Genomic DNA, 17,410 nt, shown 5'->3' with positions numbered 1-17,410 from the left:
AGGCAGCATTTAAGATAATCATATTTCGCTTTGTCAGTCTCAATCTGGCGCAGCCGAAATTCACATTCCAGTTGATCGAACCACAACGCGGGTCGATCGTACCAAAACGTTGATGACTTTGTATTTCTCGTCATGCTGGCGCAGCAAACCAGCGTAAATGCTGCAGTAGGTGACATTTTTTAAAAGTGAAAATAAATAAGATAAAATAATTTCGTGATTTCCTTTACACGTGATTTTGGCGGTCTCGTCAATAACAAAGAATCATGAAGGCCACGTGTTACACTGCGTATGATTCAATTTTCAATACTGTCAATATTACTCTAGGCCCGCGTTATTTGAATTATAATATACAAATAACTTGCTTTTAACAATAATACGTGGTTATAACAGTTTCAACAGTTTGTGAAACTCATTATCAGAAAATGTAAGAAATACAGTCGCGGTGCTTGGATATTCGATAAGAAAAGGATATTTTAGAAGAAGTGAAAGTAGTTACAATATTTTCTACTTTTTGAAAATACATGAACATGCTGCCTACCGTTGCAAGAACAATTTAAATAGAAAACTTAACCTAAAATCGTCGGTTTACTATTGTAGCGCTCACCTTTGGTATTTTCTAATAGATAATAATAACAAAAAAAGGCGATTATTTAAGTAACATATCATCTCATTCAGCTACATATTATTTCAAAATAATGTTAAAATATTCGTAATTGTAAGACTTTTTAAAAATATTTCAAAATCTCTGAAAAACTCACCCAACTGAAAACTGCTTATTATCCCGCTGCGCTGAATACGAAGATGACACAAAACATAAATAATTCGCTTTTACGACATGAAGTAATATAAACATGTAATATCATTAAAATATCTCTATGATATATGTTACAGCACAGGAGAAATACGAATTGTTTTAGTTGAATACTGCATTAACTTTTTAAGGAAAAGCCTAAACACGCTGAAGCGCTTTAGTGTTAAAATCATCGCGATAAAAATAAAAATAGTCGTCAGACCTAAAGCAAATCGTTTTCTAAAACGCCAACAATTACTATTTTGGACAACGATGTTGTTGCTATTATCTTCTTGTGTAGCAGCAGGTTCAGGGTCTATGGTGTTGGCAAGTTCAGACTTTTTCATTTTGTCCATCAGTTTGTCGGCAAGAATAGCTAAGTTGTTGAGACTCGCGTCAGACCTGTATAATACCCGATGTATATTTGGCGGAAGCGCTTTCAGCCACATATTCCACATATCGTATTCATTAACATAACCATCGGCTATTAGATGCATTCTCTCCAATAATTCTGACGGTTTTTCGTCCTCTAAACGCATATCCTTAATCATGCGTATCTTATTGGCTGTAGAAGTGATAATTGGCTTGTGAGATAGTGATACTTCAGTATTTGAGATTTTCGTATAGTAAAACTAAATAAAATATCGTGTTCTTTCATACGAGATTCTGGCGGACTCGATAAGAACAATAAATTGCACAACCACGTGCTCACCTGTTAGGTACCACTATGAATGAGGATTCTAATCCTCTTTGGAGGTTTCGTTATTATTCCAAACGCGGGTTATTTGAATGAAATATATGGCTTATAGTAAGAAATGCATAATCTGCTTTTAACGATAGCACGTGGTTGACAGTTACAACAGTTCGTACAACTTAGAACTCAACCAATGCACGAAACACGATTTTCAGCGCTCCCTGAGAGAGGTTCTCACGTTGTTAGACTTTCGACGAGAAAAGAGAATTTAAAACAAGTGAAAAGTGTTACAATATCACCTCTATGTCATGTGTTTCGTGATCTTGAAGGGACAATCTAGATGGGAAACTTAACGTAAATTCTTTGGTTTCCTATCACAGCACCTCTGGCGGCAGTTTTAGTCTTTCTTACTCAGTAGATAATCGGGTGAACTCTAGCGAACACTTGTCACATATCACATGTCAGGTAACAAAGAGTGGAGTTCGAAATTAGCTGAGACAGCTAAAACTATTGAATACATCATGTAATACGATTTATACAGCTTTAGCAATATTAGCAGTTTTAACTGAATTTTGGATTGCAGCCAAAGAAGGTAATTGCTATTTAGGCTCAGGCATTATTAAAATATTAATTGCTACATAAGTGCTGTCCGTTAGAGGTCATCTAGAAATTCATTTTTTAAAACACCCTATATTAGTTTCGAATTGAGTATTTTCCGTCATCAGACATTTTCTCCTATTTTATATGGAAATTGTGTTTATATCTTTTCTATAAAAATTTTTGTATTTGTATTTTAAAGAAAAGTAATAATATACTGACATATTGTTTTATTTGGCAAGATATTATTTTGAAGTGATTATGTGTTAGAGTATGTAAATAAGTAAATGACTTTTCTTGGAACTAGGTTCTAGGTGTTTCGAAGAAAGAAGAAATTGTTTTTGTATGCCATAATGATAGTTTTACTGAAATAGAGACATCATTCTGGCAGAATGTTTCAAATGAGAAACATTAACTATAAATGTCAACAACACTGTTATCACTTATAACAGTTACAATATAATTTTCTCCTTAATGATTATAATTTTCGATTTATTATTAATATCGTTTATTTATGATAATAATTTTCGAAAATGTTAGAAAACTTCTAAAAAACTTTGGGTTCCATAATATAAAGTGACAATAGAAAGTAAATGACAATTGAGTAGTGTCAGTATTCAGTGTCATGTTCATACGATCTCTTCCATACTTGAAATAAGTATAATACACACCTAAAGTTTCACTATCTATTTACAGAGGGAAATTCATCTAACCAAAATTATTCTATTTGATCTTAATTTTTATTTTTGTTCTACATTATCGAACTTTCATTTCCGTTTTCCTTATATTTCCTCCTTTATTTTCAGTAAAAATGAAAAGATACTTTCCTCCACGTACTTTCCTCGAAACTGAATCTAAGAATAAGAGTCGTCGATGCAAATATTTTAAATAGTTACATAAATTTACAAAAGATCAAACAGATACAATATTTCTTATTTTTCATTCACTGTTCCAAGTTTTTATCCGATCGAACATTTTTTCTGTCCACGATTGTACCGCATTAATCGCCGACTAAGTTTTTGCATTTGAAACATAAAAATGCCAGACACATTCAGATGAGAAAAATATGCACATTGCTTTTATTTGTTGCACCTGTACCAGTATAAAGGAACGCAGAGATGGTACCGACTGTTTGAGTTATTTCCATAAGTAGATACCTGGCAGAAGGGAAGACAAGAAAGTGGTGGAGGTTGTTGAATATTACAACCGCGATGGGGAATGGTACCGTTTAGTCTGCTGTTGATCGTGGTACCGTGACCTACGATCCTGTTCCTTTCGAGCGTACAGTGAACGTAAAGAATAACACGGAGGATATTCTGTGTTATTCACACGAAATTCGCTCAATAAAATAAGGATAAGGGCCTTATTCCAAAGGTAAGCCATATTGCTGCATCAAATCGAATCCTAGGTGAAAGAAAGAATTCTGTGCGAGATAAAAAAAGAGGAATTTATTTTAGTGCCGTTTTATGCTACTCGATAAAAGTCTCGGGAGAAATTGATTATATTAGGTAATCAAGAACGTTCTGTCGTTTTTTAAGTGAAAATATCGCTCATTATACAACAAGAACACTGAGTTTTATAAAAATTGAAATTTGTAAATAATTAATCTTCAAATTGGGGAAGAGTACTTTAATGTGAATTGGGGAACAAAATTATTTTATTTAAAAAATACAAGCGGTCTTGCTGTAAATTCAAGAGTGACTTTCTTCTTTATGTGATATTTCTCACATCTCTTATGATTTCATAAGAAAGGATTTCATAGGAATTTCATTTTTTATTCTCTTAATAGATCGAAAATTGTCATCAATTATCATCGGAAATCACTAGTATATACATGTAACGAATGTGTTATGAAATACTGCTCTATTTTGTAGAGCTATTTTTTTGTTAATAATTAACGTGGTGTACTATATCTTCGAAATGAAACAACGAGAGACGCGTCACTTGCGCTCACGAGTTTCGCCTGTTCGCGTCTTGCGTTAAACAATACTCTCTTGTTCGGAAATTATACAAATTCGCATGAATTGTGTAACGACAGGACAACAAGGAGACACGTATCTAACACGGGACATGATGAAAGAATAATATATTCGGAGATACATACTTTCTAATTTTCTCAGTCATATATATCAAAAATATGAACTTCCAAGGAAGAGGAAAACGAAAAACAATTATTTTTATCGTGGTATACAAACTTAGTATTATCCTCAGATGTAGAATATCCCATTTCACTTTCAATTTTAACTTTCTTTCTATAGCCTGAAACAAATTAATTATTAGGTTTTCCCATAAGTAATGCTGTTTCCTGTTTTACATTTTAAATAAAAAAATTCAAAATCCTTCGAAGAAAAGACTGATACATAGGAAATGGTGACAGAATATAATATTTGACAGAGCTGTGACTAAACATAATAAGACACATTCATTTCTTTATAAATAAAATAATTTTCAGAAGATTTATTTATGGGATGACCTAATAAATTAAGGAAAACTATTTTTTAAGAGTCAAAGGTGTTCGAGGAAACCGTTAGAATATGCAAATAAGAATTCAAGACGTCCAGCTGATTTCAATATTTCCTTTTCTAGAGATATATCTCCTCGAGCTTATATCGAGAAAGTACTAGAGACAATAGTGGCCATTCCCGAAACGGAACCTCCAGCGATCATATAAGCGGGGATGGTAGAGAGTTATTTCACGCTTCACTGAATCGTTTCTCGACCCGTTCGACAAGTAGAACCCAGAATGAGCGAGACAAGGCAAGAGTGAATGCACGTGTTGTCTTAATATTTTTCTACAATAACTACAGAACCTTTATTGAATCGCGATTACGTCGTGTTACGTGTACAATGTTGTCTTAAGCTAGATTATACATTCGTGTTTCCTTGGAGCTATTCTCATTTCTTTTCCTCTAATCCTCATCTTTGAGGAGAAGAATTCAAGTGTTTGGTGTGTAAACTGATTTAAAGTTTCTCACACTTTGCAAGTTCTTAATGTTTCCAAATCACGAGTTCGTATCGATACAAAACTGTTTGGTTAATACTTTTTTGGTTAATACTAGAAGCAAATACTGTGTTACTTATTAATATGTCTAGAATATCGTCTTATACTTTCTTTTAATGTTTTTATAGTTTTCACAGAGAAGTTGAAGATAATAACACGGCCTGTATCTTAAAGTACCCAGACTGCTAATTGAGAGTCAAAAGATCAGATCAGCCCAAAAAAATTGTCCAATTAAGAGGAAAAATTATGCCACTTTTTACCATCTCTCGCATTACATCATTTGATTTATTATCATCGATTGTGCCGGCGTATACCTTGGCATTAAGAGTCGTGGGACCATTCCGCCGTTCCCTTGAGATACTCCTCTCAGGTTCGCCGCACTACTTGTCTTACATTCTCTCCCTGTACGTAAAAATAACGGTCGATTTTTTGCTGTCTACGTGTCCAAGATATTAGCGGTTCGTGCGTATGTTGGGCTAAACGAGATGAACGAAACATAATGGTTGATTTCTATCAGAATTTCTTCACGTCCAATCTCTGACCTTTAATCAGCAATCGTGCATAATGGCAACTACATCAGGCTCGAAGACGTTGCATGCGCTATTACCACATTTTCCTCGGTCACCAATGCATGCTTACTACTACCTCATCTCTAATCCACAGACGAGTCTTGTGGAGGAAAAAACTGTTTTATGAGATTTTGTGTGTTGCGCAAGATTTGTCATCTTCAATGATATTTCACTTTTTCGATTAGGGATTCGAGAGTTAATGGTATAAGTACTAAATAAAAGAGAAGCACAAATATTCGGAATACGTGTCTTAACACAATATGTGCAGAGTGTACAGCAAGTGTCAGAAATTTGAAGGGCTGATTCTACATATCAAAATGGAATAAAAATCAAAAATTGTTATAATCAATAAAATTAAAAGTTATTAATATTTCAGAAATGTCTAAAATTCGCGCGAAATGTGTCTGACGTGGGACTTGACTTATTCTACTGCCCGCGTGCATTAGCCAGGTCATACACAGTGAAGACAGTAGAATAGGACCGAAATCAGTAGAATAAACCCCAAGTTACACACATTTCATATATATCTTGCATTAGACATATTCTCAATAATTAATAATTTGGGAACTAAGCTTAGAATTACCCCTTAAAATTTCTGCCACCTGTTACCAATACATATTATCACGTATTTATATTAATGTAATATTATTATGTTTTATCTCGTATTTATTTTTGCTTTTCACTAATCAAATAGTGACTTCTGTTTCAGATGAGTTGTAATTGTCCACTAACTCCTTCAACGGGTCCGACCTTGGCTTCAACATGCGGAGGGTCGTCCTTCATGCTGTTCATGGGTCTTCTGGAAGTCTTTCTACGCAGCCAATGCGACCTTGAGGATCCTTGTAACAGGCCTCTGCCACCCAAGAGTGTTAATTCTAGGTAAGATCGCCTGAGGTCAAGTACTGATTAAGGAGAAATTAAAGTTCAGCGAAATAGCAACTTATTGAGAAAATAGTTAATATGTATTAGTATTTAAGAGTATAGTTTTAGTCCAGCTGTTCCAGTTTGGGGAAAACTCTACATTGCTTAAAAAGCTCTATCATCCTATAATGCAAATTTCTTCCCAAGTGTATTGGTACAGTTGCAAAATGCAATGGCACCTGTTTTTTAAGTAGAACCTTACAACTGTTTGCATAAATTCGTTCCACGTATCACTTTACGAGAAAAAGGATATAAAATTATATTTTGTGAGTTATCTCAAATTTTATACATTTCTTATGTTAACGTTGAACCTCACGTCATATCGATGTCGTGCCTTATCGGTTCGTATTTCTTTCCGAAATATTTCAAATATTTAAAGTGCAGATGAATGTCTCGAGAAGTATTTAATTTTTAATGACCTCAATGCATACCTTTTTTTATGCAGAATGACACGAGGAATCAATTTATACAAACAAATTTCAAAAAGAAGTGCAATTGCATTTGGCGCAGCTGCATCGATGCTCTCGTAAAATGATTTTTACAATCATTTTTTTCAATTAAAAAATCCCAATTTTCTTCCTAACTTTATCTAGAATAGAGCTAGACTCATCTTCTATATTTAGTCAGTTTTAGACTGCTGACCTTTATGCATTTATGAGAAACATTTTGTATTCATGAATATAAAAATTTACTTAAAAATCCGCAATCTAGTCACCTCTCGATCAGGAAAATTTCATCAATTTAATCTCGAATAAAGGTAAAACAAAGAATGTAAAGATTTCACTGCTGGTTGATGATCCAGCACAACGTGTCGCTCTCAGCTACTGCATAATCGTCCTTCGTGAAGAGAGAGTTACGACGCGCAACATATTACACTCGAATTACATATTGCTAATAATTTCATTCACATTCTCCAACCTCGTACAACCGAATCAATATCGTTCAACAAATCATTTGATGTCCAGTCAAATGTAATTTCATTGTAGTATGTTGAAACTGAAAAGAAATCGATGCCATCGAGCAAATTATTCAAATAGTTCGCGTGCTTCATTTTATACGTATTTGTGTTTATTTACTTATACGTAATTCGAAGAATTCCATTTGCAATTGTAATAAGTGTGAGCATAAGCGTGATGCGTTGTGCCTGGCAGAAATGGTTAGACGGCAGGTGAAAGTATTCGTCCGAAATGCGCGACCAGTTAAACGTTAAGAGGAGTACATTGAACTATAGTACAAGGACATTCAATGTCAATGGAGATCATTTACTATAAAAAATTACTTTGTACCGACGACAGGTCGAAATAATCCGATCACATTTCCATAATCTTCTATTTTGAATTTCAAAAAATGATCAAGCATTGTTAAGCAGACCCAAAAAAACGACAATATGTTAATGCGAGGAAGTACTGCTTAACCATCAGTTTCACTCGTCGTCTCATTCATTCGCTAGGGAACAAAGGAAGTACTGTGTGTTTGCTCGAATAATTATTCTCAGAAGCTATTACACGCGAAAAAGTGTGTGTCAATTATTCTGTGCATTTCCTCAATTATTACTTTCGTTCTTATCCAGTTTCCTATTTTATCCCTCCATTCTAATTTCTCTCCTTCTAAGCTAGTTTTCCCATACCTTCTTCCATCTATAGACACGGTAGACATTTTTCTTCTACACTATGTAGATAATTACTTTGGATCTCGTTAGTGGGGAATGCAATCAGGTTTTAACATGTATTAGAGAGCAGGATAGAATCTGGAATCAATCAAGTTTCCTCTAAGAACAATGCATTCTGGAAGGCGCTCTGAGGACCGCTACAGCGTTAGGTCTAACAACGATCTTAATTGCGCGAACATACTTCGCTTAGGTGTATCATTCCTGTAGACGTGACACAAGATAAAGTTGTCACCCAGTGACATTTTTTTAGGATTGACTTGGAGACTTGCAAACCCTTGCATTTTACTGATGGAAGATAAAATGTGATGGTATCGCTAATGAGAAGTTAGAATTAATATATTGTCGGTCCTATGACTACCAAACCCCTTTCAAAAAATGTCTGCTGACTTGAAACAGCAGACTTATGGATTAGCCTAATAGTATACCATGTTAAAAAATGATTCATTGATTTCAGACAGAAACCACACTTTCATAACTTATTCTCATAGCTATTAAATTCAGTTCAATTGGATTTATACCGTATCTTTCCATTTTCATATACGATTCATATGCCTCCAATCTGCTTCTCTCAAAAAATACAAATTCCATCTCACAGACCTCAGACATAATATCGAAATGTGTCTGGAAAATATGACTTCTGTGGTTTTGCCTCTCAGCCACAGATAAACCAGCCGAGATTCATTGTCCGAATGATTCTCTCACATTGCATCATACCTGGACGATGTAGGTGCATATGTGCACTCATTCCGGATGCACGTCTTTGGACTGACAGGGGCTTGTACGACACAATGACTGAATGAAATTAAAAGTGTTCTCGAGTTGTAAATCTGACACGTGAATCGCGTCTAATTGGACATAAATTACAGTACATATGATGTTGTACTGCTTGAGCGTTGACATGATGAGCGGTGAGAAGCTTCACGATTTATGCGTTTTAAAATCGAGGGTTCTGTTTCATTCTAAATGCTCGCAATAAACCAACTGTTTGCCACAATGCATGGAATCCTTGGTCGCACGAGGCGTAGTAAAACATTCGCGAGAGACATTATGAACAAGTGGAGTAACTTAGTGGAACAAGATCAAGTAAACTTAATATGAAATTTGCATGCACAAGTTGAAAGTAGCTCAAAGAACAGGTTTCTTTGTATTTTAAGTAGTAGACAGTGCTTTGGACTATTTCACTTCCAATGACACTCGAATCTCTAATTAACAGATGGCATAATGAAATAATAGATACAGAAATTAAAATTGGAACCAATAAATCGAGAAATATGCATAGAACTTTTTCAAGAATTAAAAGAGAAGAGAATCTTCTATTTTTAGTTATAACTATGAATCACTTAGATAAATACACTTCTACTCAGTTTAGCTAATTAGACATCTAAATAGCAGAACTTATTCAAAGAAGTCTTCAAACATAAATTATTTAAATAGTGACAAAAACACATAACTATTCAGATGAATTATTCAAACAAGATAACTTTCATTAGGTAAACTACTCTTTATATCAATATTATGTTTTTATTAGGTACATAATTTTCTTCCAAGTTTATAAATAGTTTTTTGCAGTCCCTGAGAAACATACTTTTTTCAACTGTCTCTTTTGAAACACATATAGGTACAATTTATCTGATCAAGGTACCGAAGTTGGGAGTGTGTTTCAGAATATAAAAGACTTGTTGTCCTTCAACAAGAGATCTGAGCCTAAAATACATAAAAACGTGAAAAAAATTTGATACAAGAATATATTCACCTCGAGACTTTACATTAATATCCTTAATCCTTAATCAATTATTTACTTTTATTTACTGACTATTCTGTGTAGGTATGACTTTGTAGTGATAGGAGGAGGTAGTGCTGGGGCAACGGTCGCAGCAAGGTTGTCAGAGGAACCAAGATTTTCTGTATTACTACTGGAAGCTGGTCTTGACGAACCAACTGGAACTCAGATACCCTCGTTTTTCTTTAACTTCATTGGAACCAACATCGACTGGCAATATAACACTGAGAGTGAGGACACTGCGTGTCTGAACCAAAAAGACAAAAAATGTTATTGGCCAAGAGGAAAGGTACATAATCTAATAGCACTTCAATGGAACTTAGAAGTTTGAAATGCGTAGCAAATCATAGTGTAAGAGGAGGCAGTCAGTCGTAGGGTAATTAAAGCTGATTTACGTAGTTTAAACTATGATTGATGCGTTCCTCAACAGCTTCTGGGTAACAATTAATTTGATGTCTACTAGATGTCTTCGCTTGAATTTTATTTAAATAAATATTTGGAATATTTGAATGTTTGAAAATTTGAATATTTGAAAATTTGAATATTTGAAAATTTGAACTTACATGTATTAAAGAAATAATACCTGGATCTTTGAGTGATTTCATCTTTTTATTAAACAGCTAATAGAGCGTATTAAATATCTTCCTAAAACTGATTTTTTGACGAACAAAATATTTCAAAAATAACTTCTGTCCATATCAATTCTCAAAATTCTGTAATCCTTGCTTCCTCCAACAGTTCTTTCCTCAACCAATTTTTCATGTCTGTAGCCAAAATAACAAGGATGTTTTTACCATTCTCAACATAAGATCTTCTCTAAAAAACGAAATATACACAGTCACTAAATAACGAGCCAAATTAGGACACCAGAAAATGCCTTGCGGAGAGCGCAAGAAAAATACTTTATGATTTATGCAATTATGTATAATTAAAATCAAATGCATATGCAATGACACATATACCCATATCAGATTTAAACAAATGATTCAGGTACTAGGCGGAACCAGCGTCATGAATGGGATGACGTATATGAGAGGGTCACGAAAGGATTACGACGATTGGGCCAGGCTCGGTAATGTAGGATGGTCTTATCAAGATGTCCTCCCGTATTTCATCAGGAGTGAAGATAATCTCCAGGCAAACACCATGGATTATGGTTTTCACGGCGTCGGAGGACCTCTCACTGTAACGCAGTTCCCTTATCACCCGCCATTGAGTTACGCTCTACTCGAAGCTGGAAAAGAACTTGGTATGCACATGTACATATTTCATGTTACTTTTTACTGTCACGCTGAACGTAACGCGTTATACTTCAATTATGTTGTCAAAGCAGCGATTACCGATTCCTTAAAGTAGACTAAGGTCTGCCTAACAAGATTCAGAACGAAATCAGTTAAGCTCCCATTCCTAACAAGATTGATCCTTCGCAACAAGAAACACGATAACTTAAACGAAGAATGATTTATGTCAACTTTTTCCACTGAACGATCATTATCTCATCGTTTTCAGCCTCTCGATTCACCTAGTTAGTTTAATGTCATTTCTCCTCGCAAGAAAGGACAGCTCTCAGAAACGGTTCATTAAGACCGTTTCGTTCAACTTTTATTGCTCCTTAATAAGCATCAATTTTTGCGGTATTATTTGAGACGCACAGGAAGCTCGAAAGTGATAACACTGTCGCGATCTACTTTACTTTCTGCCCTGAAACCCGTTATTACGAGGCAACGGGAAACCCGTTTCTTCTCTTTATTTCATTGGCGTTACTCACGCGAGTCCAACAACCTGTTTCAATGTTCATCGAAAAAGTCGTTACGTCACCATCGCTTACGATTATTAATTGCGACACCATTTTCACTCGTCGAGGTTTTTTTCTCTCGTTGCCGAATTGTCCAGAAGTAGTTGCCATTTTTTGGATCGTTTTCAGGGTACGGCGTGACGGACCTTAACGGAAGGAGTCACACTGGATTCGCTATAGCTCAGACCACCTCGAGGAATGGCTCGAGACTTTCGACAGCCAGGGCATTTTTGCGGCCAGTTAAAAATCGCCCGAATCTCCACATAATGCTCAATTCCACGGCTACAAGGATTCTGTTTGATAACAATAAGAGGGCAGTCGGTGTAGAATTTGTTCACGATGGAAAAACTCAACGTGTCTCTGTGGCTAAGGAGGTGGTCATTAGTGGAGGTAATTAATTGCATGGTTATTAGGGCCATCGGGTTTGGTCTGTGGGTGAGCTCAAGCTTGTTGTGACCTAACTTATCCTAATTATTTTTGTCTGTAAATGATATATCTAACTAGTAATATTTGTATAAGATTTTGTTATCCATCCGACTAATTTTAATATTCATTTAGGTGCCGTGAATTCGCCCCAAATTCTTCTGAATAGTGGTATCGGACCACAAGAAGAATTGAATGCTGTTGGCGTTCCAGTTGTTCATGACCTGCCAGGTGTTGGCAAAAATCTTCATAACCACGTTGCTTACACACTAGTCTACACTATTAATGACACCGACACCACACCCCTGAATTGGGCAACCGCTATGGAGTACCTTCTGTTCAGAGATGGATTGATGTCTGGCACGGGTAAGTCTGGCACATACGAGGAATGTATGTGGACCAAGTGAATGCATGATTGGATGCGTGAGAGAAATTGGGTGATTTGTTGATAAGGATCGCGTGGTAGAAGGGAGTAAAGTATTGGGTAAGACAGTCAGTAAATGACGACGAGTGAATAATTCAGGAGTCAGTGAAATAGAAAGTTGGAAACGAGCCAGGAGATGTGGGTGAATAGTGTGCAATTAATATCTTTTCCTGTTATAAAAACTTATTATTATCTATGCGTTTCTTAATAGGTGCATACAGTGACAAATAAAAGAAAGCTTAAAAATACTTCTCCACTCTCTCCATTACAAATTCTGTATAACTTTTATTTGTAAGCTCATGTCTCTTCGTTTACTTTCGTTATCTTTTAATTTTGTCTGTTACTGTGTACTTTGCTACTTTTTTCGAAGTGATCGAAGTAGTTTTTGTTATTTTTTGCTTTTTTAAAAATCGGTTAGAAAAGTCTATTGACTCCCCTAGAAGTCGTTGCCCTAGCAAGCCTTTCTGAATGTGCACCTATTCTCTGTAGCTTTAAATTAGTGACGTGTTACAGAATTCATTCTACATATAGTCCTGTTATACTATCTTACTATAAACTGCTTTCAACTATTTACTGTTCGTTGTTGACGTCACTTAGCCGCGGTTATGCTAGCATTGCGAGCTACTATACCCACAGGCGCCCCTGGCTGTTGAGTGCCAGTTGTACACACTTAATCTAAATCTTGTAATTAAAATATCCCAAGCAGTACATTTGATAAATGATTTAACAGGTATATCCGAAGTAACAGCGATGATCAATACAAAATACGCGAATCCAAAAGAGGACCACCCAGATATTCAATTAATCTTCGGAGGTTACCTAGCAGACTGTGCGGAAACAGGTATGGTAGGGGAGTCAAAGGGCGCGAATCGTACGATCTACATTATTCCAACTTACCTGCACCCGAAAAGTCGCGGTTATATTCGTTTGCGAAACAACGATCCTCTTTCGAAGCCACTGATCTACCCCAAGTACCTAAGTCATCCTGACGACGTGGCTGCCCTCGTCGAAGGTATCAAGTTTAGTATCAAGTTGGCAGAGACTGAAGCCCTCAAGAGGTATGTCGATTCTGTAAAAATACAATTTCTAAGTTTTATAATTGTAAAAGGTGATCATTCCAATACCTTGTTTTTTCCTGATTCGCCAACTTTTTTGCAGTTATGGATTCCAACTGGATCGTAAACCAGTGAAGAACTGCGAGCATCTGAAGTTTGGTTGCGACGCATACTGGGAATGCGCTGTAAAACATGACACAGCACCAGAGAATCATCAGGCAGGTTCTTGTAAAATGGGCCCACCAGACGATCCTCTAGCAGTAGTGGACAATCAGTTGAGAGTGAGGGGTGTGAGATGTGTTAGAGTCGCTGATACAAGTATCATGCCGAAAGTTGTTTCTGGTAACACGAATGCGCCAGCTATCATGATCGGTGAACGAGCTGCTGACTTTATTAAAAGGACCTGGGTCGGCTAAATGGAGATTTATGTCGAAGAAAAATATCGTCCTATTAGAAGCCTGTAAATAATTCAACAGTAGTATAAAATACAATAGTCTTTGCTGAGAGTGCCCGGTTCTGAACCAGTTAATGCACGAGCATATTTTTAACTCTTCGTCAGCAATTTTTATCCACCAAAGTATTTTTGATACTCTAGGTTTTTAAAAAATCTACAACAATTCTGTGTTACCTTTCAATATCTCTAGACTCTAAAATATCGTCTGATCATTTCTTTTAGTTTCTTTATAGTTTATACGAAGAACTTGAAGAGAATAACAAGGCATATGCTTTAATTAAGGTTGGTGACGAAGGGTTCAGATTTAATGAAATGCTGCTTCTAAGTGATCGTCAGACACAACTATAAAAGTCGTTACTTTTATTAATCTAGTTCAACAGATGTGCATTGGTATTACATGCATTGACTTGCACCGCGTTGCATAGAAAAATAAGAAGACTTCCCCTATATTACGTAGTCGAAAAAAGCGCTGTCTTCACGCTCGCACAAGTGCAATTCCATTACACGTGTATTGAGCTCCTTCACCTTAATAATAGTTTATGTTACTAAGTAACTATCAATATAAGTAACCATCAATAGAATTAAGAATACATGAACAATTTTGTAAAAATTATAGCAATGAAGTTTGTAAAGAATTCTCGGAGTAAAGAAAGAGGAAGAAAATTTTACATGATACATTTATTTATCATAGATACAAATACCATTACATTAAATAACGTATTATTAATACTGTTATTCATTCACACGCACTTGCTTCAAAAATATTAGTACACTTAATCCTATAAGACTAGATTTGTCAATTATTCTTCTGTTCCAGTTAAAAATCAGCGGAAATTGTCAAATATTCTCATCGAGGTGGCTCCTGTGTTCGACTATTAATAGCTTCGCCTGCGTTTGTTACATTTATACATTTTCCGAATCTTCTGAATGTCTCTCTTACTGAAGCCTTCTCTCTGGCCCAGTTGAACTTTAGAAGAAGTCTGAAATGAATAAATAATAGATTTCAAATATACAGAATCTTTTTAATTTGCCAAATAATTTATACTTGAAGTACTGATAAACTATATTTCTTCATCTAACATATGACTCACCTTTGCCACAATAGTGGGCTGACCATTCCTGGAAAACGCATTCGCCGAATAATGCATTACACTGCCATAATCATACCCGACACCGAAGGCGTCGGTGGTCTGTTTCGAAGCTTTTTCAAAATTCCCACCATGCCCTAGATAGATAAGAATACATAGAATAATAAAAGGAAAACAAACATAAGTAAGCAAACATAAGTAGAGCTTTGTACCTCTCCAAGCTCCACCTCTACAGGGTGTCTCAGAACGGGTGGTACAATCGAGCAAGAAGTGATTCTAAATACAAAAATATATTAAAAAAATACACGCTTTTCTTTTTTTTTAGAATCACCTTCTACCCTCTTGTACCATCTGCCTCGAGATACTCTCTACATTACTTACCACTCAAAATGTTGTTCCACAGAATTCTAACGTATTCATCCCGCTCATATCTACTCTGCTCGTGTAGAAATCCGATAACATGCATCAATTCATGTATCACCGTGCCCTTCTTCACCAAACAACCTGGCACCTGAAGATTCACGTCCTGCCGACCACCGATTCTACCCACGCTGCTCCAACAACCGCTATTTCCTGCTGTGATCCTAATATAATCACTTTCTTCCCCAGTATAAGGCTTGAATTTGATGCAGGTGTGTTTATGGTAGTCGTCCATGGCGTCGAAAATTATCTTTCGTTGCTCGGAATCTGTAATTCAACAATTATATAATATGGTAGAGATTTGAATAAGTATCCCAGAATTTTTTCCGATTTTTTCTTTATCAGTATCTCTAACAAAATTAGTCTTGAACATGTAAAATTACTTTTCTAGTTCATTATAGAGTAAAGGATCCAGTTTCCATGCCTGTTCTAGTTTCATTTCAAATACAATTTAAGATTTTCTTTACATGTCTACAATAAAAACTAATTTTTTAATCCTTCTCAAATGTTTAAACAAATTAATTTAGTACCCTAAAGCTGAGACGGGTACAGAAACTGAATCTTTTACTCTATTAAGCAGATGATGAGCCCTTCACTTACTAAAATAAGGGCTAAGCATGTAAGGAACGACACCCCCTGGCCATCGAGCGGACTCTGCCTTAAGACCATTCTTCCCCAACTGTTGTGGCGGGAACAAGATATCACCCTCGGCGTAGCTACCCAATTCTTCAGGATTCTGATCCCAGCCCTCGTTCCAGTTCGCCACGATGTCGCCTGTTGCATTATCAGGGAACCGGAACAGAGCCTCCCCAAAGTGTTGCAAATGAGCAATCACTCCCTCGGGACTGTCCACCGAGTTATCCAGAACGTCGCGACGCTCGAAGGGCCAAGCCTCCAGAGAGGTCAAAAGGGGAAGCACGAAGCAGCAAAGGACTGAGAGACGTTTCATGGCGAGTTTGTCTGGTGGAAAGACAGTCGAAACGAATTCACTGACGATGGTCAATCGTTTCTTCCACACTTTATACGCACTCGAAGAGCCCCACCCGAGGATCTACTCAATGCTCCCATGCGGAAGTGATCGGGGACAGTCGCTGATAATCGTGGACTTTGGGTAACAGGAAGTCAAGATTTGCCAGTCTGGTTCCTTGACTGTTCCCACGACACACCGGCTAGTGTTTATTGTTATCGTGTAGGCTGATGTCCATCGTGGTGTACAATGGGGAGGACGCTTAACATAAGTGACTCTTGGGTAAGGTTTCTTTAATATGACTAATAGCTTGTAGACTTAGGAGAATTTGAGGGTATTGAACCCAGTAATTAACACTTAGACATCCATATTATTTGAGTTCCACTTAAAATGAAGGTTCTAGTTTGAAATTTACAAAATCGTAATGATAGTATGTACTACATATGTAATATGTACTACAATTAGTGTGTTGACTAATTACTGAGCCTCTCGTTTATTTTTATCGGTTATACTGAAAAGATTAATTAAGAATAACATAAATAGAAGGAAATAATAAGGAAACGGCATAGTTTTATATATTCTTCATTTTTTATTCAATAGAATGAGCGTCATACAAAATCTCTGTGCAAACATGGCAGCGATTTGTTTTGAATAAAAAATCGGAAGTATTCGACGAAAAAGTTATATATAGCTAAATTAAGCCTCCCGCTGATTCATGTTGTCACCTTAACTATCAAAATATTATTTACACACCGTTACGACA

At 36.0% G+C, this 17,410-nt stretch overlaps 2 protein-coding genes across 3 annotated transcripts; one reads left to right on the top strand and one right to left on the bottom strand.

Moving 5' to 3' along the window:
• Window positions 1-3,326: 3,326 nt before the first annotated feature.
• LOC143177192 (glucose dehydrogenase [FAD, quinone]) lies at window positions 3,327-15,204 on the top strand. 2 transcript variants are annotated; one of them, XM_076375016.1, is made up of 9 exons: window positions 3,327-3,455; window positions 6,361-6,530; window positions 10,067-10,310; window positions 11,012-11,270; window positions 11,946-12,206; window positions 12,375-12,605; window positions 13,394-13,721; window positions 13,822-14,178; window positions 14,990-15,204. In XM_076375016.1, exons 2-8 carry the CDS (start codon window positions 6,361-6,363, stop codon window positions 14,132-14,134), a joined length of 1,806 nt encoding a protein of 601 aa, XP_076231131.1. In that variant the 5' UTR covers window positions 3,327-3,455; the 3' UTR covers window positions 14,135-14,178; window positions 14,990-15,204. The 2 variants fall into 2 exon arrangements, with proteins under 2 accessions (XP_076231131.1, XP_076231130.1); XM_076375015.1 differs by lacking the exon at window positions 14,990-15,204 and having other exon boundaries at window positions 13,822-14,840.
• Window positions 15,048-16,629, bottom strand: LOC143177193 (zinc metalloproteinase nas-1). Its single transcript, XM_076375017.1, has 4 exons — window positions 16,281-16,629; window positions 15,642-15,947; window positions 15,264-15,397; window positions 15,048-15,152 (listed from the first exon to the last, which is right to left on the bottom strand). Exons 1-4 carry the CDS (start codon window positions 16,627-16,629, stop codon window positions 15,048-15,050), a joined length of 894 nt encoding a protein of 297 aa, XP_076231132.1.
• Between the last annotated feature and the right edge of the window lie 781 nt (window positions 16,630-17,410).

Source organism: Calliopsis andreniformis, chromosome 3 (assembly GCF_051401765.1).
Source record: "Calliopsis andreniformis isolate RMS-2024a chromosome 3, iyCalAndr_principal, whole genome shotgun sequence".
Taxonomy (NCBI): Eukaryota; Metazoa; Arthropoda; class Insecta; order Hymenoptera; family Andrenidae; genus Calliopsis; species Calliopsis andreniformis.
The sequence above is the reverse complement of the archived record's forward strand: the minus strand, read 5'-3'. Positions and strand labels throughout refer to the sequence as shown.

Excerpts from the sequence above, each read along its gene's own strand:
- LOC143177193 (XM_076375017.1), bottom strand. The coding sequence starts at position 16,629 with ATGAAACGTCTCTCAGTCCTTTGCTGCTTCGTGCTTCCCCTTTTGACC. Across the intron at positions 15,398-15,641 it reads GTGGAACAACATTTTGAGTG|GGCATGGTGGGAATTTTGAA; the intron begins GTAAGTAATGTA and ends TTATCTATCTAG. Across the intron at positions 15,153-15,263 it reads AGCCCACTATTGTGGCAAAG|ACTTCTTCTAAAGTTCAACT; the intron begins GTGAGTCATATG and ends TATTCATTTCAG.
- LOC143177192 (XM_076375016.1), top strand. The coding sequence starts at position 6,361 with ATGAGTTGTAATTGTCCACTAACTCCTTCAACGGGTCCGACCTTGGCT. Across the intron at positions 11,271-11,945 it reads CGAAGCTGGAAAAGAACTTG|GGTACGGCGTGACGGACCTT; the intron begins GTATGCACATGT and ends GATCGTTTTCAG. Across the intron at positions 13,722-13,821 it reads GAGACTGAAGCCCTCAAGAG|TTATGGATTCCAACTGGATC; the intron begins GTATGTCGATTC and ends ACTTTTTTGCAG.